The sequence below is a fragment of the Syngnathoides biaculeatus genome, chromosome 16 (genome assembly GCF_019802595.1).
Source record: "Syngnathoides biaculeatus isolate LvHL_M chromosome 16, ASM1980259v1, whole genome shotgun sequence".
Taxonomy (NCBI): Eukaryota; Metazoa; Chordata; class Actinopteri; order Syngnathiformes; family Syngnathidae; genus Syngnathoides; species Syngnathoides biaculeatus.
The window spans coordinates 17,457,583-17,485,475 of record NC_084655.1 but is presented as its reverse complement, the minus strand read 5'-3'; the positions used below and the strand labels follow the sequence as shown (position 1 = coordinate 17,485,475).

At 43.4% G+C, this 27,893-nt stretch overlaps 2 protein-coding genes across 3 annotated transcripts; both read left to right on the top strand.

Annotated features, from left to right (window-relative positions):
- Positions 1-1,703: 1,703 nt before the first annotated feature.
- On the top strand, positions 1,704-12,964 carry hsd3b7 (hydroxy-delta-5-steroid dehydrogenase, 3 beta- and steroid delta-isomerase). Its single transcript, XM_061847242.1, has 6 exons — positions 1,704-1,977; positions 4,107-4,262; positions 7,778-7,886; positions 10,601-10,700; positions 10,823-10,985; positions 11,566-12,964. The coding sequence occupies exons 1-6, from the start codon at positions 1,815-1,817 to the stop codon at positions 11,979-11,981; spliced, it is 1,107 nt and encodes a 368-aa protein (XP_061703226.1). The 5' UTR covers positions 1,704-1,814; the 3' UTR covers positions 11,982-12,964.
- A 1,301-nt stretch (positions 12,965-14,265) lies between these two features.
- LOC133514231 (TBC1 domain family member 10A-like) lies at positions 14,266-27,785 on the top strand. Of its 2 annotated transcripts, none has more exons than XM_061845740.1 (11): positions 14,266-14,720; positions 16,179-17,089; positions 18,282-18,381; positions 18,503-18,610; positions 19,819-19,925; positions 20,045-20,159; positions 20,777-20,842; positions 20,915-21,104; positions 22,178-22,332; positions 22,782-23,665; positions 27,645-27,785. In XM_061845740.1, exons 2-11 carry the CDS (start codon positions 16,197-16,199, stop codon positions 27,658-27,660), a joined length of 2,634 nt encoding a protein of 877 aa, XP_061701724.1. In that variant the 5' UTR covers positions 14,266-14,720; positions 16,179-16,196; the 3' UTR covers positions 27,661-27,785. The 2 variants fall into 2 exon arrangements, with proteins under 2 accessions (XP_061701724.1, XP_061701723.1); XM_061845739.1 differs by lacking the exon at positions 27,645-27,785 and adding an exon at positions 25,157-25,783.
- Positions 27,786-27,893: the final 108 nt, after the last annotated feature.

Here is a 27,893-nt window from a genome sequence, read left to right as displayed (position 1 = left end):
TCCCAGGCCTCAACATTAAACCTCCAAATGGTGATCATAAACCTTTTCGGAGGACCCCTGACCTGTTTCGACGTGTTGCGTGCAAACTATTTTAAGATGCTCCCCACATAGGGGGTGTAAAAATAAGACACACACATACCGCACGAGTAGCCGAGTGCATACACTAACCACACACACACACACACACACCATAATGATCTGTTCACTCTGGCTTGGACCTTGTACTCTCTTAATATACGTAGTATCATTATTGATATGTCAACATCAAATTTCCGTATAGGTTCAAGTAAATCTTTGTCTCTGTCTGTTTCTTTACCTCTCTCGTTCTTGTGCATTTAGGGCCTGTGCCCTAGTCAGTTTAGTGCAAAGTCTCCTCCATGCGACATTATCTGAGCTGCTTATCCTCACGAGGCTCGCGGGGAGTGCTGGAGCCTATCCCAGCTGTCTTCAGGCAGGAGGCGGGGTACACCCTGAACTGGTTGCCAGCCAGTCGGAAGGCACATGGAGACAGATAATTAGAGTTTCCAATTAATGTTGCATGTTTTTGGGATGTGGGAGGAAACTGGCGTGCCCACAAAAAACCCACGCGAACACGGGTAGAAGATGCAAAGCTCCTCATTTTGAATTTTTTGTGTTTATTTGTTGTACTTTTCGTTTTTTTTTTTTTGATTGACAAGGTTTCGTTTTAAGCACTAAAAAGTCTGATATTTTGCAAATATAAAAAAACAAAGATTTTTAAAAATTAGGTTGGTTTATTCTCTCTTAGATTAGGGAGAAAAATGAATAATTTCAAGAAAGGTCTCTTCGCAAATGGAAAAAAACTCTAATCACCTTTTATATTATTTAAGTGTAAAAATGTTGACATTTTAAAATGTCCATAAAAATAGTACTGAATCCGTTATTTTCTTTGAAAATATTCAAATTCGATTCAAATCGTATTTAGTTGTTTTTACTTTTAATTTACACACAGCATTCCATTTTATTATATTTTAAGATACATCAATGCGTTTACTTCACAAACACATCAATATGACACATTTACATCTAAAATTCAATTAATCACTTATTACATATTTAATTGAAAGCTATCTGCACATTTTTTATTTCATAAAGAATTATCTATTCTACACTACACACTCTATCTACACTTAAAATATCTATATTAAAAATATATAATATTAAACATTTACACATACATTATTCCATTTAATTTACAATGAAATAAAACAAACGTTTTGTTTCATTGTACCCTAAAAGTTTTTTTTGTATTTATAAATTATCATTTACTATTTAAAACATTTGATTCTAAATCAAACACAAATGGTATTTATAAGCGAAATGCATAAATGAGTTCGCTGCCCCTTTTTTTATTTTTTGATAGTGGAGAAAAAACTTTGTTTTGATAATCCCTTTGTGAACTCTTTTGTGTTTTTTATTGTTATTGTTATGCTTCAACGTCAAAATGTAGCAGGCAGACATCAGAATAATAGTCTTTATTACAGGAGTGACGTATCAGCTAACGGAATGTGACCAGTGAACATAAATCACAAGGATTGTCATTTTAAATTAAATCATACCAAAAAATGTTTTCATCGTGTACTGGAAAATACACACAAACACAAAAAAAGACGGTGTCGATAAAGTTGAAAAAAAAAAAAATCACTCTATAGAATAGTAAAGCATCCGACTGTCCTGGGGTCCTTAAACGCACCACGGTCAAACGATATAGTCGAACTCGCGACCGACTTCTGCTCTACTTGTCATACTCGTCCCCGTCCTCATTGTCATCACACCGGGCCGGACCGCAAGACACCATGTCCGACCGCCGCTCCGAGCTTGTGTACCTCATCACGGGGGGCTGCGGCTTCTTGGGCCGGCACCTGCTCCGGGTTCTGCTGGACCACGAGGGAGACACCGTGGCGGAGGTTCGAGTGTTCGACAAGCACACGGATCCCGGACTCAGCGAGCTCGGAACCGGTAAGAAAGACGGCGAACACTTGAGTTCAGCCTCTTGTGGGACGTAAGCGGGGTTTAATCACTTTATACAAGAAGGAGTAATTATATAATCTTCGAAGTGCTTCACGTAAAATAAAGTCATACATATAAAAAGAGAGATTTGCAACATTTTACAGTATTGTTATTATTATTATAGTATTTTATTTTTATTACAAACATACAAGAAATTAAAAAAAAATAAAAACAATTCCGTTTCACTTGAATGCCTCAACAAGCAGCGCTTTGGCAGATGGTGAACAATTTTTAAAACTATAAAGACAGAATGACACTTTAAGCTGTTCATTGACACTCCCAGTCGACGTTTACTCTCAAACTAAACATAAAACAAAAACAGTTACGTGTTATTTAAAACAACAATATAGCTTTGTATTGGGGTTTTCTGTTTACTTTAATAATAAAAAGCAATGCAAAATGCCATAGACGGGCTAACAAATAGTGGTGCGGTGTTGTAACTGTTACAGCAATGGCTATTTGAAGAGTTTTCAATACATGTTGTCGATGTATATAATAAGCATATATATATATATATATATATATATATAAAATCTTTTGTGGAAAATGGCGATTATACTGTAACTACTGTAGCTCACTGCGTTTTGTCCATATAGCTGTACTATATACTTAACTTATGAAGTTGAATTTTGGTGGGACTTGAACTTGATCCATTTCCCTTATGAATCATTAAAAAGCGCGCACATTTTCACTGTTGCACTTTGCACACGCTCCCTCGGAGCTGCTCGCGATCACCTTTGAACCTCTGGCAAGCGACCGATCAAAACTGCGGCAACTATAATTACATAATGTTGTTTCGTGCTATTAATGCTCATTCGTCAGTTGTAAATAAGTGCAGCATGTGGTACCTTTGTTTTAAAACGAGCAAAGTACAGCCTCCCGTGTTGCAGGGATCCCCCCTCAGGATGTACCCACTCCCATGCGCTTCCTGTCGGCCTGTCACCACCTGCCACCTGTGTCAACGCGATCTGGGTTTGCATGTTTTGTCGCCCGGCGACAGGTCCGTGTTGCAACTCGCCTTCCCCCTCACCGAGCAGTCAAATCCATCGAGATGTGAATTGTGTTGGAAATCCACTGACGTGGACGTGATGCCTTCGTGGAAAAACGCTTTGTTCGGACTTTCATTGTGCGTCGGCAAATACGCTCCAGTACACCGAGGCCCTCGTGTAACCAGAGACCGCAGTCCATTCCGGCCGCACCCATCCTGGGCCTCACCGACTGTCAACACATCGAGCGCCTGTGCAACATCCATCCCTCCATTTTCCGTACCGCTTATCCTCATTCGGGTCGCCGGTGTCCCCAGGCCTATCCCAGCTGACTTCGGGAGATAGGCGGGGTACGAGCTGGACTGGTCGCCAGGCAATTGCCGCCATGCTCTCCGTCGGTTCTGACTGACTGGATGTTTACGTGCAGAACTAACACATTCGTCACGGCCGACACGTTCATTGGTAAATTTGAAGAAAATGGAGCCCGCGCCATCACTGAACACAACACTCTCAGTGCGCGTTAGATTGAATTTTACGAACGTGTCCTTTATCTTCCGGAAAGGTTCAAGGACTCGCTCGAGATAAGAGAGGCCTGCAGTATCGTTGCCAACATTCACCAAGACAAAAACTTTGCAAACGGTGCATTTGGAGAAACTTGGAAATCGGAACTTCCGAAAGAAAAAGCGCACTGGAACACCTACTTTACTTTTTTTTTTTTTTTTTTTTACATGCTGAGGCATAACATCGTGCTTTCTTTCCGAAATATTTTGTTGGCCGTCACGAGCTCAGACTTGGAAATTCCCCAGCTCCCCTGAAGACACTATAATCCCTCAACACAAAAATGATATAAAATACTCACAAATATTTGGCGTTACAAGCTATCACTTGGACAGGACAAATACACAAACACAAAATGAGAACACCCGCAAGGCCTCGAGCTGACTTCAGCTCCTGATGTCACTCACTAGGCCACGCCCCTTACAAGCACACATCCAACGCTTGACACACTACAGAACGTCATCACGCTGCATAACGCCAGTTAATTTTGGATTATTTTTTTTACAATAATGCTCCCGTGTGCTCCCCTCTCAGGCCGGACGAAGGTGACGGTCATCCGGGGCGACATTACGGACTACGACAGCGTGCTGGAGGCCTCCCGCGGCGCCCACGTCATCATCCACGCCGCCAGCCTGGTGGACGTCTGGCACAAGGTCCCGGAGGCCCTCATCTACGCCGTCAACGTCAAAGGTGAGCAGCTCGTCATTTGGGACTACAAATATGGCGGCCGATTTAACCGGTACCGTCAGAAGTCAGCATTATTTATTCACTTGGGACAATAAACATGGGCACCAAAAAGTTCTTGACGTAAGTAGAGGTCAGACCAACTCGCTCGGGACTACAAATATATCATATGAATATGTCATCAAGAAGTTTGGCACCGTCATAGTTTGACAACTCATTTACTGCCAATGTTTTTCCTGTAATTGGAAGCCAAACCCACTCGTTTGGAGCTACTCGTAAAACAGCCGCCAAGAAGTTTGTTGCCGTCGTAGTGAGACCTGCTTGGGACTACGTGTTTGGATGCCAAAATGCCACACATTTTGGGCACCAAATACTGATCTAAAAAAAAAAAAAAAAAAAAAGACTGGGTAGCGCATACTTATCTAGCCCTGTCGATTGGTTGATGCCAGTTGGCCGCCATCTTGGTACTCCCAAAACATGTGGAGGACATGATTTACAGGTTGGATTATGGCAGGTTTTTCCCCAAAGTTTGGCATGAAGAATTAAAATTCGCTGTGTGGGCCTGACATTTTTTCAGTTCTGGTAACATGAAGGATTTTCAATTCGACATGGTAAGCCAAAAAAGTCCAAGTGCAAAGAAAAGACAAATAACAATGTGACTACCAAGAAACCTCGCATATAACCTCGGGCCCGATTTCCGTGACATGTTCACTTTTCCCAAAATACGTTGTGAAGCACTATTGTCATGACATGGCAAAAAAATGAGCATTTTTGTCATAAAAACATGAAATTGGAAGTCAATCAGTTAGGTATATTTTTGGGAAAAATGACTCGCAATGGTTGTTCATTTGTTGCATCTGCGACGTCCTATTTCAGAAAGAAAAATGGAAACTTGTTTCCTCGCATTTGAAAATCTAATTCAATTTGCGGAGTTCTGTATTATGAAATTCATCAAAGATTTCACAGAAAATGTGTTTTTTTTTTTTTTTTTTTTTTGCTTATTCACTGATGAAGTTTGGGAAAATATTGACATCGCTTTTTCTCGAAAAACCGTCGGACTATAAAGGTGAAGCAGAGTGAACGGTGAACAACAACAACCGGAAACAAAACTTTGTTCGAGTGAATTAAGCTCACCAGAAAATAAAATTTAGAAAACTTTACAAACAAACTTTAACTGTGTCAAAATAAATATTTCTAACTCAACTATGGAATGTTTTCTCACAACCACGAAACTGGCGATAAATGCGGTTAATCTCTGTCGCTGCACAGGACGGCATGGTTGGTTTGGGAGGATCAAGATGGCGGATGGTAATTTCAGTTTTGGTGACCAGTGAGACGTCCAGTCTTTTTTTTTTTTAGATCACTGGCTCCAAATATATCCACCGAGAGCTACTGTATGTTGCCATATTTTGAAACATGGCTGTAAGCAAATCAGCCGTGTTTGAGTAAAGGTGCAGCACACATATTTGAATAGCCAAAAACGCAACAATTTCCTCACAAACTTTTCTCCATTGAAGATTTGTCATTTATTTCTTTGCTGATCACGGTCGTAGTGTCTCTTTACACAGTCATCAGCCATTTTTTTGTTTACGGTACATCGAGGTTGGGTATTTGGATCTCTGACTTCCCAGCTACATTGAATGCAACATTCATCCTGTTTTCATAAAAGCATATTTGCGCTGCTATAAAGAATCACCGAAATAAGAATAAATGAGTTCATGCTGTCGCATCCATCCCACGCCGTATATTTGTGCAGTGAGACGGCAACTGTCAGTGCTGCCATTCAGATGGAAGGTTTTTGGTTTTGTTTTTTCCCCCAGCAGCCCTCAAACGTTCCACGCTGGCAGCTCCGTGACAGCTTCCACAGAATGCTGTGAATGCCTGGCGCGCGGAGCAATGAGGTCGTCGTTACCTCCACCGGGGGAGGTTTACAAACGCTCAATTCCATTTTGGGGAAAGAAAATTACATTACGCGGCTGTCATCATTTTCTCCATGACCCAAAAGACTTTTTTTTTTTTTTTTTTTTTTGGGTCCTGTGTAAGAGTTTTAGTTGTGTAAGAATGTTATATGCAGAAGGAAAACAAGAAACCAGTTAAATCAGTAGCTGAAAGAAGCTTCAAGCTGTTGATGCCACTCCCGGTTGAAGTTTATTGTCAAACTAAACATCAAACAAAGAGAATAACTTTTTTAATTTAGAACAAACACCCAAATTTGCCTTCTGCCAGCATACTGCTAACACGATAGCAGGTGAAACATCGTAGCAGGCTCACCAATAGCATCCATGCTTGTGATCTTATAACTCTTTAAGCAACAGTCATTGGAACACAAATGGTGCATCAACACCTGCAGACAGATAATACAGCATTACTCAGAATGTTTTCTTTATCCTAGAAGAAAAAGCAACCGATAAAACTGCAGTTTACCGCCTCATAATAGTTTTGAAAGTATGGAAGTGAAGCACAAACTTAGTTTTTAAATTCTGTTTTGTGAAGTAAAAATAATTTTATTTTCCTTATTAAAAAGCATTTTTTGTCGTTGTTGTTGAGGGTCAAACAGATTAACGGCATTTCCATTCCTTTCAATTAGGGAAAGATGATTTGTAGCACGAGTGTTTTGCTTTACGAACAAAGTACATTTGTATCTCAAGGCACCGCTATCATTTATCCCTGTTTTCTTGCGGGCCAAAAACATTTGTTTAAAATCCAATTATTATAATATGTATAAAACATCTTTTGTGATACGTGTTCCTTTCTTTTATGATTTCTTGACATGATGGTATCTGTTGGTAATATTTTTGTTTTTTTAATGATGATTCTGCCGCGTGTCACATTGACCTGCGTCTGTCACGTTTTCAACGCAGGGCCCACACATAAATTAAAATATAATCTAAAAAATAATCATCTGGGCGGGGGCACAAATGAAGGATCTTCCTGAAAACGGTGATAATGAGCTTACCAGGCGCACCTGAACATCACACGCGATACCACAGCAGTCATTTTATTATGCATTCCTGGGCTGTTTTTCTTTCATTTTTTTGTTTTTTCCTTTCATGGCCTGACGCTCGGCACATACCGGAGACATTAACATGTTGCAGGCCAGGATGTGACGCTGGAAAAACTGTGCCAGGCCTTTAAAATGCTTCTTTTAGGAACATTTAGAGCGACACCCCAGACATTTGGCAGCACTTGTGTACTTAAGGGAGTCACAAGAAATGGCAATTGTGATGGTTGATGACGAACTTATCGGTGGGGGTGACTTTGTGGGTTTTTTTGTTTTTTTTGCTTGCATGTTTGGAATAGTTCACCAACCATGTAAGCCTGCTAACCTTTCATTATCATTGCTAAGGCATGTTCCAGCACATTTTCTTACACCCTCTTGACCATAAGGGTCCCTCCCAAGTATTCACATCTTGCTCTATCCAAACAACATGAATTCAAATTTTTCCCTGCCTGCAATAATCTAATATTCCTCACGGAATGTAATAATCGTCATTCAAATCTTTTCTTTTTTCTTCTGTCAGGGACGCAGAACGTTATCGACGCGTGTGTGGACAACAACATCTGCAGTCTGCTGTACACCAGCAGCATGGAAGTGATCGGGCCCAACATGAACAGGGAGCCGTTCGTCAGGTACACACTTGTACTGCGTTACTACTTATTCCTTTGTTTCAAATGTTGACACCCCAGCACTGTGAGTACTGCAACAGAAGAGTGCCAAAAAGTGATCTAAGTCTGTTTTGGGATAGCCTTTTGGCAAGAGAAGAACATCAAACTACCGTAATTTCCGGCCTATAAGACGCAACTTTTTTCACACGCTTTCACCCCTGCGGCTTATGCGGTGATGCGGATAATTTTTGCGTTTTTTCTAACTGCTGCAAGGGGACACTTGAGCGGAAAAGAGAAGAGTGAGACCAGTGCGATTTATGTGCCGAGGAAGTGACTTTTACCAGTATGTTTATTTTTTTTAACTGGGCCTGGCGCTAGTGTTAGCATTGTGCTAATGTGTTGCTCTGTCTCAGTGATTTTTACTGGTACGTTTTTGTTTTTAATCGGCCCTGTTACCGCTGCACGAGCGTTAGCGCTCTGCTAGCATGTTGCTCCTGTGTTACTGCTGTGTCTCAGTGATTTTTACTGGTGTGTTTTTTTTACCGGCCCTGTTAGTGCTGTGCTGTGTTGTTACTGTGTAGTTGCCGTGGCTGTTTTTTTTTTTTTTTTTTTTTTTTAACCAGCCCTGTTCGTGCTACCTACCATGTTGTGTTGTTACCGTGTAGTTGCCCCGGCTGTTTTTTTTTTAACCGGTGTTTTTAATTCAATTTTATTTTTAAACAGCCCTGTTCATGCTACCGTGTTGTTTCTATGTTGAGTAAAGCTAAGGTATTAAAACATTGAAAACTCTCTGTGTACCGGCTTTCTTTGCAAATATCTCATGTTTCAATGTGGGCACTTGCGGCTTTTACACAGGTGCGCCTTATGTATGTACCAAATGATATTTCCTTGACAAATGTACTGGCTGAGGCTTATAATCAGGTGGGCTTTGTAGGCCAGAAATTAGGGTATATTTGCTTTCTGGTTTTTAGGTTACCATCACTGTGTTAGTCGGAACTCCGACAGAGGCGTGTTGCAAAATGTTCCAAATCTTTTTTTTTGTTTGTTTATTATGATACAGGTCAGCTATTTGAGTGATCGCGTTTTTCCACTGTAATGTTTCCTTGCATCGTGTCTGGCAGGTCAGTTATGTTATGCAACGCTACTGCGAGCACACTTAATACACTTAAACCGTCATCCTGGGTTTACCCACTAAGACGGCAAAACCCAAGACTGAGCGATGACACATCGTCGTTTCTTTTTCTCCGACATCTGCGACATTCCCGAAACTCTAATCCTGACATATGTTGAAATTAGTGGCTAAACTAGTCACATTATGACTTACGCCTAATTTGGCGTTGAGTCATTGGAGTCATCAGATTTCACCGTGATGCTGTGCTCAGATGTAAAGTTGGAAAGCAACAATATTCAAATTGTCAATTTGTAGCCTGTTTGAATTGAGTATTGATTGCACAAAAGCTCTCACATTGGAAAGCTAAAATGATCTTAAAATGGTCCCTTCAAAGCAAATTGGCAGTATGTTAAATTTCCCCTTGTCAACCCCACAAGATTCAGCTACAGTGTTATTTATTTTTGAAAGTATGTGGAAAAAACATTGTGATTAAAAAAAAAAAAAAAGTCACCAAAATTGGATACATTCTATCCTGGCCCCTCTTTCACTCGTATACAAAAGCATTGTAGAAATGGCCAAAGTAGTTTTTACATATTCCCCATAACCTCTCCAACAAACGGTAAGAAAAGATAAACATTGTCTTGGTGATAACAGAAAACTCCTTAAAATAATTGTATGTTGGGTGCTGTATTATATCCGAGCTGCTTTCCTTGATGTTTCGTTCCATTATTTTTTTTCCAACCAGAACTCTTGTAAAGAAAGATTGAGTCACATTTTCTTGATCATTGGTCACCTCATGTATCATTATCGAATGTCGTTGTGACATGATTTAAGGCGGGCGGGACAAGAGCCCATAAATCTACTGTAATTTCCCGTCTACAGAGTGAACCGGATTATGAACCTCACACAGTACATTTGTAAAGGAAATACCATTTGGTACATACATAAATCGCACCTGTGTAAAAGCTGCAAGTGCCCACATTGATACGCGAGATATTTGCAAGAAATACAGTACACAGTGTTTTCAAAGTTTTAATACCTTAGTTTAGCTTAACATTGCAACAACATGGTAGCACGAACAGGGCTAGTAAAAAAAATTTAATAATAATACCAGTAAAAAATAAATAAAAACAGCCGCGGCAGCTAAACAGTAGCAACACAGTAGCACAGCACTAACAGGACCAGTTGGAAAAAAAACATACCTAAATCACTGAGATGCAGGTGTAACACAGCAGCAACACTCTAGCGTGGCGCTAACGGTAGCGTGGCGCTAACATGGAGGTTAAAAAAAAAAACATACCGGTAAAAATCACTGAGACATGGCAATAACAGAGCAGCAAGACGCTAGCACAGCGCTAACAGGGTCGGTTAAAAAAAAAAACATACCGGTAAAAGTCACTTCCTCAGCACGTATATTCCACCGGTGTCACTCTTACCTTTTCCGCTCGAGCGCCCCCTTGCAGCCGTTAGAAAAAATGGCACAAATTAGCCACATCACCGCATAAGCCGCAGGGTTGAAAGTGTGTGAAAAAAGTCTCGGTTTATAGGCCGGAAATTAGGGCGATCATACGGTTGCTTGGTTGCGTTCACGGCAGCATGACTTGATCCTGTGACTGTGACTACGCAGGGGTAATGAAGACACGCCCTACCAGGTGAAGCACACTATGGCCTACCCCAAGAGCAAGGCCAAGGCCGAGAAGATTGTCCTGGAAGCCAACAGAACTAAGGTAGAATTGGCACTTTTTTTTGGGTGACTCTCCACATGATTGAAAGGCGTACCGAAATTCATGTTGCGAACATCCCCCCCCCCCCCCAAAAAAAATGGCTCCTCCTCATCCTGCCTGCGTAGGTGCGGAATGGCGAGCGTTTGCACACGTGCTCGCTGAGGCCGACGGGCATCTACGGCGAGGGCCACGAGCTCATCAAAGACTTCTACAAGCTGGCCGTCAAGAGGGGAGGCCTGATCGTCGGCGGCGTCCCCGACGAGACCGAACACGGCCGAGTCTACGCCGGTGAGTGCTGGAATAGTCACGCGACACTGCAAAAAGCAGAAGTCACGCGTGTCCTCTTCCTCTTTGCTCCTTTGGAACATAAAATATGCCTAACCACTCTCACGTTTCTCGTGAGATGATTGAAATCATTGGGATTGGTTCTTCAAAAATGGAACCAAAAAGCGGCTTCAATGCAAGTTGTGTGTTTCAAAGTAGCTCCACCTTTGACCTACCCTTCCTCTGTGACAGAAGAGTCCCAAAATGCGTCAGGGATCCATTTTTTTGGGAACCCTTTCTAACTTTTGGGGACTGAAGTGGTCCCAAACTAGCTCAGCCCAATCGGTACCTTGTTGTTTTGAAGAGTCTTGAGAAGTTTTGTTGGTTAATGCTAATGTTAATGTTGAAGTTTAATTTGTTTGCCTTTTGGTGACAGAAGTGTTAAACCGGACCTCAGCCTTGTTGGTATATCAACAGAACAATGCCAAAAAGTGGTTATAATTTCTTTTTTGAGAGCATTTACAATTTTTGGCAAACAACAAGCGTGTCATTACTGGGCAAAACAGCACAAGAGCAGCATTCCAAATCTTGTTCCTCTGGGCAGGCAACGTGGCGTGGATGCACTTGCTGGCCGCCCGGGCCCTGCGCGATCATCCGGAGACCGTGGGCGGCGAGCCCTTCTTCTGCTACGACGACTCGCCCTACAAGAGCTACGAGGACTTCAACATGCTCTTCCTGTCCACTTTCAAGTTCCGGCGGGTGCGCATGCCGCTGCCGCTGCTGTGGTTCCTGGCCGTGCTCAACGACGTCCTGCGCTGGATCCTGGCGCCCTTCTGCAACTTCTCACCCCTCCTGAACAGCTACACCCTGGCCGTGGCCATCACGTCCTTCACCGTGAGCACGGATAAAGCGCTGCGCCACTTCCAGTACCGCCCGCTGTACGACTGGGACCAGTGTCGGGACCGCACCCAGAAATGGGTGGACACCTTCTCCCTGGAGGACCTGAAAAACACCCAATGAACCTGCTGCATCAGTAGCCCCACGCTTCTACGTACACGCACATGATTCCGTTATTACCCGCATAATGTTACTAAATACTATATTTTCAGAGAATTCCAGTTATTCAAAATGGTGGTCTGGAACCTGCAGCGTGGCCTGGCGGACTTTTTCAAATATAAATACAACCTCAAATAAACTGATATATATACATTTTCACTTTTCACACCAGAACTAAAAACTTAGCGATTGTCTTGAGTTCCGGTGTACTTAACCCGGTCCAAATAAGGACCTTTCTACTGAAGAGAGTTCCAGAAACCTTTTTGGGGTGGCGTTTCCTGCACTGAATATGCTTGATTGATGCCAGGATTCTGAAAACCACCCAGGACAGGACCAGGATCTGTTAATTTTGACCGCAGATGTATCCCTGATGCGGGAACTGTTTTGCATTTGAACCATGGTCGTGAATTTAGTTCTTTAGATGTGGCCTCTACTTGTGCTAGTTCGTTAAACAAAACCAGCAGTCACAAGCTTCAGGGACTAACAAGGGGACTGAAATCGTGGATTTCTGTACTGACTGTCATACAGTCCACAAGTTCGCGGCGATGGTACTACATGATTATGTGAAACTGTTGTTTGAAGCCTGAAGGATCGACACTAAATGTAGAGTACAGTATTCCAATCAAGTTTGGTGTCCGTGGAGCTATGGAGTCCCAGCAATAGCGCCCCCAGAGGTTCACTGCGGAATTACAATAAAGCGGTCCGTTATTTTCATCGTCGTCGTCAATGTTGTTCTTGTGTTGTATTCTGAAAATGATAATTAGACAATTATGACAATCAAATCTGACAAATGTAAGCACCGCTTACAAGCAATAACCACATGTACGATCACGTCATATTTTTTCACGTTTTCCACCCTGTAATTTCAGTAATGATATTTTTTCCGATGAGACTGTGAAATGATGTTTATTAAGTGTGTAAAATAAAAATGCTTTAATATATTTTAACTAGTTGTGTTTAGTACATCTGTTTGTTCTGGGATTTGGGGATCTTGAATATAGTAGCGTTTTTTGTGTGTGTGGAAAATACAGCAGTAATCGGGTGTTCCCTCAGCATTTGTCAGCAGCCACGCCTTGTCTTTGGTTTCCTTCTGTGTGTTTTTTCCATTGCGACCGCCACAACATTTGCACGCTTCTCAGGGAAGTGTGGAGAAATGCAGTCCTTGTTGCTGTCTACCGTTGCTGCGTAGAGAACAATAAATGCATTGCTATGGGGGTGCAAAAAAGGTGTTTATTTTTTTTTTTTTTTTTTTTTTCAGAAGTAGCCTGTTGATGGATAGGGAGCGACAAAATAGGCCTGGGAGATATGGAAGCGTATTGTTGTCACACACACACACACACAAACACACACACACAAATCCTGTTTTTCCAGAAATAAAATGTCCGAAAAACAGAGGGAAAAATATTACCCCGAAAAACAGGATTTTTTTTTTTTGTGTGTGTGTGTGACAGCAATACGCTTCCATAAAATTAGCTCTAAAAGCAGGATTTTATTGGGGGGGGGGGGGGGGCGAAAAATAGGATTTTTATTTATTTATTTATTTTTGGGGGGTGACAGCAATACGCTTCCCTATGGGAGGGCTGCTATCAGGAAAAATGAACAATATTCCATCCAGTACCTGTGATATGCAATTCATGTACTACTTTTGGGTTTCTTTAAGATTTGGTCAAAACCTTTCCTGCCTCAGTTTAGTGAGGCGGCATAGAGTGAATTCATAGACTTACAGGGGACTTTGAGCAAGTGCTAATTTTCCGGTACTCAGGCAGAATTGCCGAACACTCCCATACCACACCAGTTGGTTGAATTTTTTACATTTTTGTCCTTATTCGTACAGAAATCTGTGTTCCCATCTGGAAATTAATGCAACCCATTATTTATAAATTAAATACACAAAGTCTTGTACGATGAAAATAATTATTTTTGTTTCAAGAATGCTCGGGCTCAATGTGGGATTACACACTATTACCTGACTTTAATGCTGTCAGAAATGAATACGATGAATACAAAAGCTGAACTAAATTGAATCTGGCGTCATCTGTCGATCAAATTAATTAGGTGCACCAATGTGACGTAATTACATCAGCACCCATCTCGCTATACCAGTTTTAAAGTCAGCGAATTAAGTATTTAGGCGACAAGTATTTGTTATATCTTCCGGCGTTCTGTCGTGGTAAAAAAAACATTTTTAATATCATTAATGGGGTTGTTGCCGTGCAGCTGCGTGCGCGTCCCCGCCGCCGCAGACACGCGCACGTACGGACCTGTCAGTCGGAAATGCGGGTGCCTAGCAGACGAAGTACCAGCGCCGCTGAACTCAGATGAATTACACACACAGAAAAAAAAAGAAGTGGTTTATTTTTCTTTTTAGTGATGCAGGAATGAAAATGAGCAGGTTGCACCAGTGAGATGGTTGACCAGGTAACGGGGGCTAGCACGCTTTGCTAACACAGACAGACAGACGGCTCCTGCTAGGAGAAGCTAGTAGCTCGGTGTTTGGCTAGCTGGCTAACACCACCACCAACAACCGCAGCCGCCGACCCTCGACACCCTCACTACCGTTTCGGTGGGTCGCCTCCACCGCGTTTCCTTTACTCTCCACCGAGGAGCTTGTCGGCGGAGTCGTAGCTGTGGCGGGCCAACGCAAGCCCGGGAACCCTCAGCGGACACACGGGCGGACGCGTCGCAGTGACAACGCCGGCGTGGGTGAGTTGAGCTTTTTTTTTTTGACGGCCGGCAGAGTGGCCGAGGCCTCGGACCTCGCTCGGCTCGGGCCTTCTGCCACATCAGATGCGCGCTGGCTACTTAGCCGTGCGTAAATCGTCCTTGCTGGGCGGCCGGACCTCTCAATGAGGGGGGCCCTCGAAAAAGTGTTGTTAGCTTAGCATGTAGCCGCCTACAGGCTCCACACTGCCTGATCAGCAGAATAGCGGATTGGCGTTGTGTTGACAAGGCTGTTATGTTATTGTGAAGCACTTGACACCCACGATTTATGAAAGAGTCACCAGTGCTGAAGATGTTACTCCGGTCATGCGACCTGCGTAGTGCACTGGCAGAGTCTGCAACAATGTGGAATTACTCATCATATCCTTTCTATTTAAAATATCCCAGCTTGCATAAGAGGAAATACAGCCTGGCATGTATTGTTGCATTGTTATGTTGAGAGAGTGCAGCACGCTACCTGATTGAAATGAAAAGAAATAACCATCGTAAATGCTCCTCTTGTGTGTCCAGTACGCATAAACATGACGCTATCGTGATAGCCTGCCACAGTTTGCAAAAGAAATGAAACTACTGGAAATCATTCTGAATATTAAAAAAAAATCCCTGGCACACCCTGTCAAGCATGTACGTGTCATGATTAATGGGATTGCTCCTAACACCAATTATTCACAATTACTGCTTCATGCGCAATAGAAAGAAATAGAACGAGAATAATTTGCAAGTAATCTAGTGGAAATAAAAGTGCTCGGCCATGCACAATATATGTCTTATATTTAAGGCCATAACCAATGCCACTTATTAGTTAAAACTACCCCTTGCCCAGTAGAAATTAACTGAACAAAAATAATTCATCCAGTCGCACAGGAGTCCACAATCATGCACGAGTACATGCTTGCTCACAATGTACAGAATGTTATGAATAATGCAATGGCTCATCACCAATATTTCATAACAGCTTGCTTGCACAAAATAAATAGACAACAGCAATAGGAATTAATCCATAGTCAAAAAAGTTTGCAGCACTTATGCACACAGGCGTGCATGACATGAGGCCTGTAGTAATTACTATGATTGTTGCTCACACTGGTTATTAATAATGACCACCGTTGTCTGCAAAATAAATGAAAAAAATGTTTAAAAATAATTCAGTTAAAAAAAAAAAAAAAGTCCAAAGCAAACTTCGTCACACCTGAATGTGTCTTGCTTAATTTAATCGTGTCTCTCATTTGTTATGCACGGTAACCCTTACCTTGTGCATTAAAAATTAAAGCCTGTTCTATTTTCCTGACTGACAATGCAACAAAACAATTATAATGAACGGGTTAGTTTTGCCACTTTGTCATCATCATATCACTGAGCCGTGTTTGTGGTCGTGGCATAAAACAATCGGTATGAGCTGCAGATGTGTTTTGACTGATTCATTGTTACAAAATGTTACAGAAGAGCTCTTCTCGCAACATGGCCGAACTCACTGCCTTTTCCCCGTCGCAATCTCCAGCCTTGCTTGATTCCCACGCGCCTCCCCCTGCGTCGCCGTTGGCCCCCAGTTCTGCCCTCTGCAATGATGTAAATGTGACCGTACACACTCCCACCACGCTGTCGACGGCACCACTACCGAGCCTGTCAACAGAGCTTGCAGAGACCCCTGTGGGCTATGATCAGGCGGCGCCGCCCCAGAAAGCGGAAGAGGCGGAGTCTGGTGCTTACATAGAAGCAGATGTGCCGCAACCTGCGCCCCCTTCCCTTGACATCAGCCTTGGTCCCAACCTGTATCCCAGCGTGCGCATCACCCAGAAGCCTCCCCCCACTCCTCCAGCTGATGTCCCTGTGGCACAACCTGCAGCGCCCCATGCAGCGGCACCTGTGGAAGAGAAACCACAGCGAGCCCCCAAGAGTCCTCCCCCGCCCGTGTCCCCCAAGCCTCAAAGTCCCATCAAAGCACAGCCGCCGCCCTGCACCCCGCCTCTCCAAGCGGTGCATCCCAGCCCAACGGTGCCGTCCCCCACCCCCATGGTGCCGGTCATCCAAGAACTTTCCCCCAGCGTACCCCCGCCGTGCATCCCCCCTCCAACGGCGGGGCACCCCAGCCCCACAGTGTCCCACTCCAGCCCCACGGTACCACTCATCCAAGAGCCGGCACCCAGTCTACCCCCACCGGGCGCCCACCGGCCGGCCCCTGACACCCTCAGCTACCTGGAGTCTGCCAGCCTGATGTCAGGGACGCTGGAGTCGCTGTCGGGCCTCGGGGACGACGGGAGTTCGCTGGGTTCTGACTCTGAAATCAATGGCTTGGCGGTTAGGCGTACTGACAAGTATGGATTCCTGGGCGGCAACCAGTTCAGCGAAGGGAGGTCAGTTCGGTTCGCATCAAACTATTCATTGTGGGTGTATCATACCTTTTGCACTTGTGTGACAAGTGGTCATGTTTTCAAATGAGAACATTGCATAGTTAAAACTGAACGTTTGTTTTAACTTTTAATGTGCCTTTGATGTTAATTTAAAAAAAAAAAAAAAGATTGCATCGTGCTCATCTACAACGCAAATTGCCTCCATTTTACATTAGTGAAGTACAACACTGGTTAACTTCCTTTTTACTTTAATGGCAGATAAAAAGGTTAAAATGTGACTGAAAAGTGGAAACATTGCCTGCACATTTGCTATTACGTTTTGATTGACCTTTGGAAAAATGTAACCTGATACCTCTCCAGGTAACAAAAGTCAAAATATCTGTAAAAATATATAGAATTAATTAATAGTAATAAAATGAAGGTGCCATTAGGCCATTGCTTTGCAAGTGACTCAAATCGTCATTATCCATCCATTTTCTTTGCCGCTTATCCTGACGAGGGTCACGGGGAGTGCTGGAGCCTATCCCAGCTGTCAACGGGCACCCTAAACTGGTTGGCAGCCAATCGCAGGGCACAAAGAGACAAACAGCCAGACTCACAATCACACCTCGGGGCAATTTAGAGTGTCCAATTAATATTGCATGTTTTTGGGATGTGGGAGGAAACCGGAGTGCTCAGCAAAAACCCAAGCAGGCACTGGGAGAACATGCAGACTCCACACAGGCGGGGACGGGATCGAACCCGGGTCCTCAGAACTCTGACCATTCTCACCATTATTAAATGATATTTCATGTGATCCTCTGTGACGAGACACGACCTTTAGTACCATCTATTGCCTGCACAACTAATGACTGGGCGCAGTTCGACTCTGTTTGACCGATTATAAAGGTTTTATTTGTAATTTCTATTAGTTCATGCAAATGGCTGCGCTTGTTCATGTCATTACTTTAGTTTGCCATCTCTTTCCTGCTCTAAAGTTCCTTATTAAGCTGCCTTTGCTGTGACTCACATGCTGCTGAGCGTTTGAGTCATCAACATGCACTGATGACCTTCTGCATTCGAACCTCTCAGCTCCCCTCTTGATAAGTTTTGATAAGCGAATTGCTTTAACACCACTCTCCCACCTTTTTAGTAAGAACGCACTTGTATCCGCAGTTGTATCGTTGTGACGTGGTCGTATTGTTCATTGTGGCAGTGACAAGGAAGTGCGGGTGGAGGTGTCCCGGCAGAGGGAGATGAAATGGCTGGACATGTTCAACAACTGGGACAAGTGGGTCAAACATCGCTTCCAGAAGGTACGAGAATGCACACTTACAGCTTCGTGTTGACATGCAAGTCATCCGAAACACTTTGAGGGGCAAACAGAGTAACTACATTGTTATATCACGTTAATAATGTGCATTTGATATGTTGCAGGTAAAGCTGCGATGCCGGAAAGGGATCCCTTCGTCTCTCCGCTCGAAAGCGTGGCAGTTGCTGTCCAACAGCCAGGAGCTGCTGGACGCCAACGCTGGCAAATTTGAGGTACAATAATGTTTGTAGACTTTTGAGCTGCTAAAGCAAGATAAACGCATACCTGTATTGCACATACCTGCAGTATACATGAAAAATACAAAAGAAGAAGAAATAGAAAAATGCAGCTAATTTCTGTTTTAATGAAGGACCTTCATGGACACGTTACGCTAAAGTATGATAAATATTATAAATCAACATAACCAGTTTCTGCTTTATTTGTGTCTGGTTAACGCTACCAGCTTCAGCGAGTTTCCTGATTGGCTGTTGTTCATTTTCATGTCCAAGTCACGGACTTTATAGCTCGGCCCATTTTAGGATTGATGGCACATACACCCTCGATCATATGGGCACACTTCACACACCTCACACATTTGTGTGTACCTCGCTTTAGTGGTAAGACGCTTGTGTACAAAGTTCCCAGCCATGCCTGAAATTCTTATAAATGCCGGACATTCAGTGTTGCAGTTTTGTTAGTTCAGACATTTCTTGGAATTTGTGAATGACATATGTATCTTGGAGATGAATAGACTATCAAACTGAAAAGTTTTTTTGTTCGATGTGTGTTTTTATATGGGATAAAATGCTGAAAGACAACCTGTTTTGTTAAACTATCCTCTTTGAAAAAAAACACAGTTATGAATGATTATAGTAAGCAGGCACACACATCACGTTATATGTTTTAAAAATGTAACAGTAGAACTAAGTTTACCAATTACCAGACAGCAAAATAGATCAACACAATGTTTAGATTTTGTTTTCTTTTTTACATTTTTTTTCAATTCTTCCTGGTCATGTCAAGGGATCACTATATTGCACAATCATATCCGCCCCATTGGTCAATGCTTAAAAATGAAATGCTCGACACGCCTCAAAAAAAAGCATGATCAGAGTTACGTGACAACTTCATTTTGGAATTTAAGCAAAGGAATCTATTAGAAGGGGGAAATGGGACCGCCGGGTTTGACCTACATGTTTAAGTCGTGTTAAAGTGGCAGGCTGGCAACGGGAAGTTGTGGCTGAGGCGTCTGCGAGGTGCAGGAAGCCGTAAGCCTCTTATTACACCGCGTAATCCCGCCTGTCAGACGTGGGAGTCCACTCGCTGCCGGAGGGAGGAGACATTCGTCGGTGCTCTGTATCAACTTCCTGTCGTCTTGTTTGTGTCTTCTAGCCGCTTGCAAATGCTCATGTTTCACTGATTGATTTTGTCTCGCCTGCAGGAGCTGGAGAGAGAGCCGGGGGAGCCCAAGTGGTTGGACATCATTGAGAAAGATCTTCATCGGCAATTCCCCTTCCATGAAATGTTTGCTGCCCGCGGCGGCCATGGGTCAGAATCAAACCCAACTTTATTTACACACGCCCTCAAAAAGTTTCCGTCCCTCTAATACAGAGATGTAATTTGGTTTAAATGTAGGCAGTTCTGGTTAATGTGTTGTGGGTCCGCAGGCAACAAGATCTGTACCGCATCTTGAAGGCCTACACCATCTACCGGCCTGACGAGGGCTACTGCCAGGCGCAGGCTCCCGTGGCCGCCGTGCTCCTCATGCACATGCCCGCCGAGGTGAGTGAGAGTTAGCCAATTTCTGAATTATTTAGGGACTATTTCCTGTTGTTCTGTTTTATTTCACTGGTGCAAGGCAGAAGTTGTCATTTATAACCGTCAAGAGGAGCCGTCATATTAATCACGACCCCATTGTTCATGTGCTCAGCCATGCCATACACTTTTTTTTTTTTTTTGTCCGGATTATTTTTAGTCATTCTGTTCTATTTCTGCTGTGCACACAGACGATTATTACAAATAAATGTCAAGTGTAACAGTGAAACAATTTAATTGCAACTTGCCAAGTGGACTTAGCCTGTAATGATACAGTATACAAACTGAAAGTTGCGATACAAATCTTTGAAATGTCCGAACCATGATCCGCACTCTACATGTGACAAATGAATGCGCCTTCAAAAACGGTTATCCCAAAATTCATTTAAGTGAGGCATGGAAGAGCAGACAGGCTACTGATAATTTCTAATGATTATTTTTATATTTCTATTGTGCATGATGTAAGTCATCTTTTCTCAGTGTGGTGAGTATGATGCATTACTGTGTTCATTCACTGTCTTGTGCCTAGTCACAAGATGTCTGTCGACAATAATTCATATTGTGTGTACACTTTTGATCTCCAGCAAGCCTTCTGGTGCCTGGTGCAGATATGTGAGAAGTATCTCCCCGGTTACTACAGCGCCGGGCTGGTGAGTCCACTGTAAACCTCAGCTTTACGTTCTCTCTTCTTTTGACAACTTGTGTTGTTTTCCCCTTTTCAGGAAGCCATTCAGCTGGACGGCGAGATCTTCTTCTCACTGCTACGCCGGACGTGTCCCATGGCTTACAGACACCTGAAGAAGTTCAAGATCGACCCCATCCTCTACATGACAGAGTGGTTCATGTGCATCTTTTCACGCACGCTGCCCTGGGCCTGCGTGCTACGTGTATGGGACATGTTTTTCTGTGAAGGTACGAAATACGAGTCACCTTAACAGATTTGATCTCTTTCTTTTGCGCAAGATGGCAGTAATTCTGAAAAATCGGCGCTCAGGGTGCGCATTATGACGTGTACATTACATGCTTGTGCATGTACCTGTGGACCAATGCTCCCTCTAAAATGCGCAACTGCGCATTTGCGCACTTGTCGCACTCTCACAGCGCAGAGGAAAACAGATCCAATGCAGTTAACTACAGCCTGAAGTGGTTTTTTTTTTGTTTTGTTTTGTTTTTTAACACGGCAGCACACTGCCTCTCACAAAGAGCTGCTGCTCGGTCACACCGGGCCACACTACTACTTCCTAGTTTACCTGACATCGCCCCCATCCATTTTAAAGGGGTACAATCATAATTACAAACACCAGGATATGTGAATAATAGAAGAAAAAGTAGTGAAACTGGATGAGATATTCTCTTTTTTGAGTGAGAAAGTTCTGGTCTGAAGCCAAAGTAGAGAGTGCAGGATGAGATGGTGTGTAATGTTAAAATTCCACCTTGGCACTGCCTGATCAAGGATGAAAGCACAGATGATACAGTGCACAAAAAGCTAAATCTGTATTTTAAATATAGGAAACAACATAACATTAACCCTAAAGCTGTTTGGGAGCATCATTCAGCTTTCAACATGCATTGCGAAAGATATTCTGGAAGCAATAATTCAGTTTTACACCAAGAAAAACAGACGGGGACATCATTGTGGGTTAAAAAAAAATTCAAATTTATAGTTAATAGTTGGTTTGGTATATATTTGTATTGGAATGTATTTTTTTTTTTGTTTGTTGACATTTTCAGTGTAAGTTAACAAAAACACAAAATTGTTCTTCAAAATGTTCTGATGGGAATGTAATCTGAACCTTTTAATGAGCGATGTAACTTCAATGGATGACACTGATTGACCGCAGTGCATACATCTGATGTTGCCCAGGGTGGCCAAAGGGGGCGCTCATGGGCTTAGTGTCTTTGCTCAACACGTCAAAAATTAGAGGGAACATTGCTGTGGACTTTTTTTTCCCCACTTAATAGATTATGTTGTCGTGTTTTTCCAGGGGTGAAGATCGTATTTCGGGTGGGACTAGTGTTGCTCAAGCAGATGCTGGGCTCGGTGGACAAACTGCGGGAGGTGCAGGGCATGTACGAGACTATGGAGCGGCTCAGGGGCATCTCACCAGACACCATTAAGGAGGACAGCTTGGTTCAAGAGGTGCGTCACTACTCTTCTCGAAGTTTTTACTGGTTCAAATTGTGACAAAGCCAGTACGATTCTGCCCATCAACCTCTGCAAACACGCATGCAAACCGGTAGTTTATCCGGTAGCGGTTGACAATACGTTAACACTGAACGCAAAGAGAGGTTTCGCCTTGTGGCTTGGCAGCCTGGGGGCCGTACTGAAATATCCGAGCAGCTGTTCAATGCGGATGCTGTTTTTAATATTTTTTTTCTTCAATAATTCCTAGATGCGGGATGTTCAGTAACTACTGGTCGCGCCGCCTGATAAACATTGAAACAATTTTATATTTGTAAACAAACCTCAGCAATGCACCCAGACAATATTGGAATACGTGCAGCCATATTTATCCTCTGGAAAAAAACAACTATTTCCTCAACTCCTAAGTGAAGTCTTCCTCCCGTATCGCTCTCTGGTTCCTCCAGGTGATCCTTCTCCAGGTGACGGAGGCACTGATTGAGCGTGAGTGCAGTGTCCAGGTGAGGAAGTGGCGTGAGTCCCGTGGGGAGCTGACTCACCAGCCGGGGCGCCGCCTGCACGGCACCCGGGCCATCTTCGAGCACAGGCGCCGCGCCGCCGCCATCAGCTCGGGCGGCAGCTTCTCCTTCCTGGCCAGCTCCGTGCCGCCGCCGGGACCCCTGCGGGCTTCGTCCTCTCTGCTTTCGCTTCCGGGTTTCCGCAAGTCCAGGACGCCGTTTCACTCGCACGCCAAGAAGAGCTCCTTCTCGGGGCCCTCCTTTTCCGAGGGGGCGCGGCCTCAGTCTCCCCCGGCCGTCAGCCAGAAGCCGCCCATTCCTCCTGGGGCGGCACAGAGGGTACCGCAAGTCCAGAGTCCCCTAGTGGGGGCCGGCCCACGAGGTGGTCACAGCGCACCGGCGCCCAACGCTTTAACCCCCACCCCGAGGATTGTTTCGGAGCAGATCACTCCCACTATCCCCTCGCCAACCGCCAACAACGCCCCGCTGATGCCGGGCACCGACGCCATCATGAAAGGGGAAACCGAGTCCCCGCCGGCAACGCCACCACCCCGTGTGGAGGAGGACGGGCGCAAGAAGAAGAAGAGCAAGGAGGACAAGAAGAAGGAGCGTGAGGATGAAAAGAAGAGGCTGAAGGAAAAGAAAGAGAAGGACAAGGCAGAGAAGGAGAGACTCAAAAAGGAGAAGGAGCGTCTGGAGAAAGAGAAGAAGAAGGCGGGAAAGAAGAAGGACAAAGGGGCGGCGGCACCGGGGTCTGACCACGAAAAAAATGGCGAGCCTGCCGCAGCCAGAAGTTCCGCCTCGTTGGAGCATGAAAAGAAAAAGGAGGCTGAGTAAGAAAGAGGGGAAAAAAAGGTCACCCTTGGGGATGGAGGGAAGGATTCAAAAATTATTTACGTACTTGCATAATTGCCCAAGTTGTTTTTTGTTTTTGCAAAAGAAGTTAAAATGCAATAAATTCAACAAACAAGAATAGTCTAGTTGTCTCAAGCTTTGACCGGGATGACTGAGAATCAACAAATATTTCAAAAAAAAAAAAACTTTAACAAGCACATGATTTTTTAAATTGATATTGCGATAGTAAATTAAAAATGACTTGGGCAATTATGCGCTTATGTTGAAGAAATGGGACTTCCTGGATGGCGAGGATGTGATCTCATGTTCACAACAGGGCGCCACTTTTTTGTTGTTTTTTTTTTTTTTTTTTTTAAGAGATTTTAACCATGAAAAACCACAGAAGATGTAAATATTTCTAATAAGAATTGATACTCTGCCTCATAAGGCGTTGAGTTGGATGCTTACCATCATGCCGAGTCACCTCCGGGAAAACGTCCGGAACCCTAAATCGGGAACGTTTTGGGGCGCACCCGAGCTATTTATTAAGTCGTGTGGCGTTACTGTGGTGTGCGCCTCCCCAAACCCCTCCCCCACTGATGACGGAGTGTTCCAACCATGTGGTGGTGCTTTTTTGTGTGATTTTTAGTTAACGCAAACTAATAAGGGGGACGTTTCAAAAAGGCAGTCAAGTAGTTTTTATAGGTTCGGCCTAATTGCTGCCACCTCAGTAAATGAATGAAACGGCAGTGCCGGATGGCCACCAAGAAGGATTAGTGACACCTGAAACAGAAGAATTGTCTTATGAGAATAAAGGTTTTTTTTTTCTTTTTCAAAGATGAGACGTTATTTAATGAGGAAATTATCTACGCGACTTGCTATTTTCGGTTTGCTCTTTCTGTGGTCGCTGCTGGAAGACACTCGTGATTAGTTTCCACAGTTTTTACACAAACACGTTTCTTGACGTTACCAGTGTCCTTCGCTACATGACTATTCTTGAAAAATATTAATTTAGTCGCCTTGTGAGAGAAATACTTTTTTGTCCAACTTTATTTTTTCTTGGAGGGGAAAAAACCCTTTATTCTCATAAAACATTTTTCCTCCTTTGTAGAAATAAGACCAATGAGTATTACTTAAATAATAATAGTAATAATAATAATAATAATAATGCATTTTATTCATCCAAATGTCAGAATGTGACCGGAAGACGATGAAGGATGGTCTTTGCACTTCTCGTAAAACAAACAAAAACATTTCCTGTCGGGCTTGCTATCAGCAGGTTTCCCTCCTTTTTTTTTTTTTTTTTTTTTTATACATAATTTTTTAAAATGTTATTTTATTTTAATAAACCACTTGAGTGTGAGGTGCCCGGTGTGCCTATGTAGCATTAACCTCTCACCTTCTGATGTATTTATGTACAGAGTGGTTAATTTAATCATATATAGTATATAATGCTGATTAATATTATTGTTCTTATTTTTCTATGAGAGTTATCGGACGCCTGGTCGACTGGAACGCCGTCGCACGTCGTCGTCATTATTCCACGTCGTGTTCTGGAACGTTTTTTGGGAGTGGGAGCTCGAAGCTTCCTGCGACGTAACTGTGGAGCGTTCGCTTGTTGCCATGACAACAGCACATCAGTGCAGTGCGAGCAACACTGACTCCCCTTTTTTGTCGTTGTCCTCTTGTTGTCGTAGTTGTGAAGGATCTTTGTGCATCCAAAATGTCCTCCTATGTTAAAACACTCCTAAGTACACACAAACACACACACGTGTAGCGTTTCCACGAACGCTCCTATGCAAACGATGACTGGCGCAATACGTCACCGTGGTTACCAGGTGCGGACTCAAAGAAAGTAGTGCATTTATGTCGGATCCTTTGTGCGTTTCTCGTCTGGAAAATATTCCATCGACACAAAGATTTATGAGGCTCTTGTCTTTGTTTTTTTTTTTTTATGTGTTTTTGAGTTTACAAGCTACTCTCACTCTAGTGAAAGTGAATTAATTGACGATAGTCTAGCTAATTGAATTCATTCCTCCACATCGACAAGTGATGTATTTAATTGATTAATGGTGATGATGACATTTGTGATGAGTAATAAACTATAATATATTAAATTAGCCCTGTGTCGATGCCGGTTTTAGTTTTTCCCCTTTTACATTCTGCATGTTTTTGTGACAAATTCCTAACAATTGAATGCAGTTACATGACGTTCCACTGGGTGTCGCTCAACTTTAGATTAACGTCGGGGGTTTTGAGCTCGTTTTACCATGGCTGTACTAAACCTTCCTTCCATCCATCCATCCATTTTCTTTTGACGCTAATCCTCACGAGGATTTCGGGGAGTGCTGGAGCCTATCCCACCTGTCAACGGGCACGAGGCGGGGTACACCCTGAATTGGTTGCCAACCAATCGCAGGGCACATAGAGACAATCACACCTAGGGGGCAATTTAGAGTTTCCAATTAATGTTGCGTGTTTTTGGGATGTGGGAGGAAACCGGGGTGCCCGGAGAACACCCACGCAGGTACGGGGAAAACATGCAAACTCCACACAGGCGGGGCTGGGATTGAACCCGGGTCCTCAGAAATATGAAGGCCAACGCTTTACCACGTTATCCACCGTTCTGCCCTGTACTAATCCTAAAAAAAAAAATAAAAAAAGAGGTATGGGTGCGAGGGGTAGTTTCTTTGGCATGGGTTTTTTTTTCTTTCATTTTTTTATGCTATAACTTAACTATTGAAATGCTTACTATTTCCAAAGGTTAAAATGCTAACATGCTAGGAGTTGGTATGCAAATTTTTATGGATACGATTACAGAGCTGGGTAATGTAGATTTAGGATTTTACATTATGCCAATTAATTAGTTGAGTTCAATTTCAAGTGAGAAATGATAAGGCTAAGGCAGGTGATCAGTTCTTTACACTTTTCCATGCAGTTGGAAACAATTTAATCTAAGAATTACTGAAACACGGATATTCTCAGGTTATTGAATCGATTGCAATGGACATTTCCGATGGCGATCTTGAGCTCCGCCCCCTTAGCCATGTCCCACAAGCTTCCGAAATGGCGATTGAAGTCGATTTTCTGTCACATATTCCAGATAATATTAGGGTGTGTTTTTTTTGCCAAATGCGACAGACTTGTCCAAGAGAGTTCTACAGAGAGGTTGCAACTATTTCCCGCAAGGTTATGTGCATGGAATTAAGATTTTGGATGGAGCAGGGTGCAAAAAAGTGACGCCTCACAAACTTATTACATATTGAAATCCAACAGGATAAAATTGTGGAATTGTACTTCGCGTGTAAAGCAGGGTGAGTACTTTTTACTTGAAAAGATCACGAGTAATATCATTGTAGTCTTTATAAGTGAATGGGGGAATTAATTTGACTTGGCTCGTAATGGAACCCAGTGCTCTGTTTTAAAAGTCCTTTGTGATACATTTCCGCGAGCCTTAATCCATCGTAGACACTTTGTCAACTATGTTTTAGGCTTTGGAAAATTAATCAACTTGTAACCTAGCTGGATATCTTTCATCAGAATTGCACGTTCCCCAAGCGGATCTGAGGACCATTTTCTTCATAACATTGACTTACTGACCACCAGCAAGGTCCATTGTTGTGCTTGTCAGAACAGATCAGAGCGGTCCAGTCGTGATCGATTCAATGTCCTCAGAATGAAATGACCTTGATGAATGACAATATCCACAGGCATCAAATGCAAACATGCCAGCAGTTGTCAGTTTGATTTAGAGGAGCGGAATGGCGAAGGTAATAAAAACTGTACTTAATGATTTAAAATTTGGTAGGAGTTGAAAACAACCAATTTGCGACCAGATCAAATGTTTACGTTGACTCGCTATTTCCCTCCAACAACACCGCCCCGCTCCTCCCGAGAGAGAGCCACTGAGCACAGACACTCTTGTACAAAAAGAAAGAGGTTTTATTCACAGTTTGTCCCTTTTTTTTTTTTATTCAGTACAGAGGAAAGGTGAGGACGAGGAGGGACGACGTGGACCAGTTTACGGAGGACGAGGAGGCCGACGAGCACGCCGGGAAGGGCGGAGGAGGGAACGCCGCCGAAGACGGGAATGTTTTCTTTCGGGGGCTTCTCTCCTCCCCTTTCAGTGTGTCATCCCTTCCAGCCCGGGAGGACCTCTTCGGAATGGGAATGAGAATCCCTCGGGTGGTCTCGAGAAGGACGGGCGGAAAGAAAATGGCTGGCGTT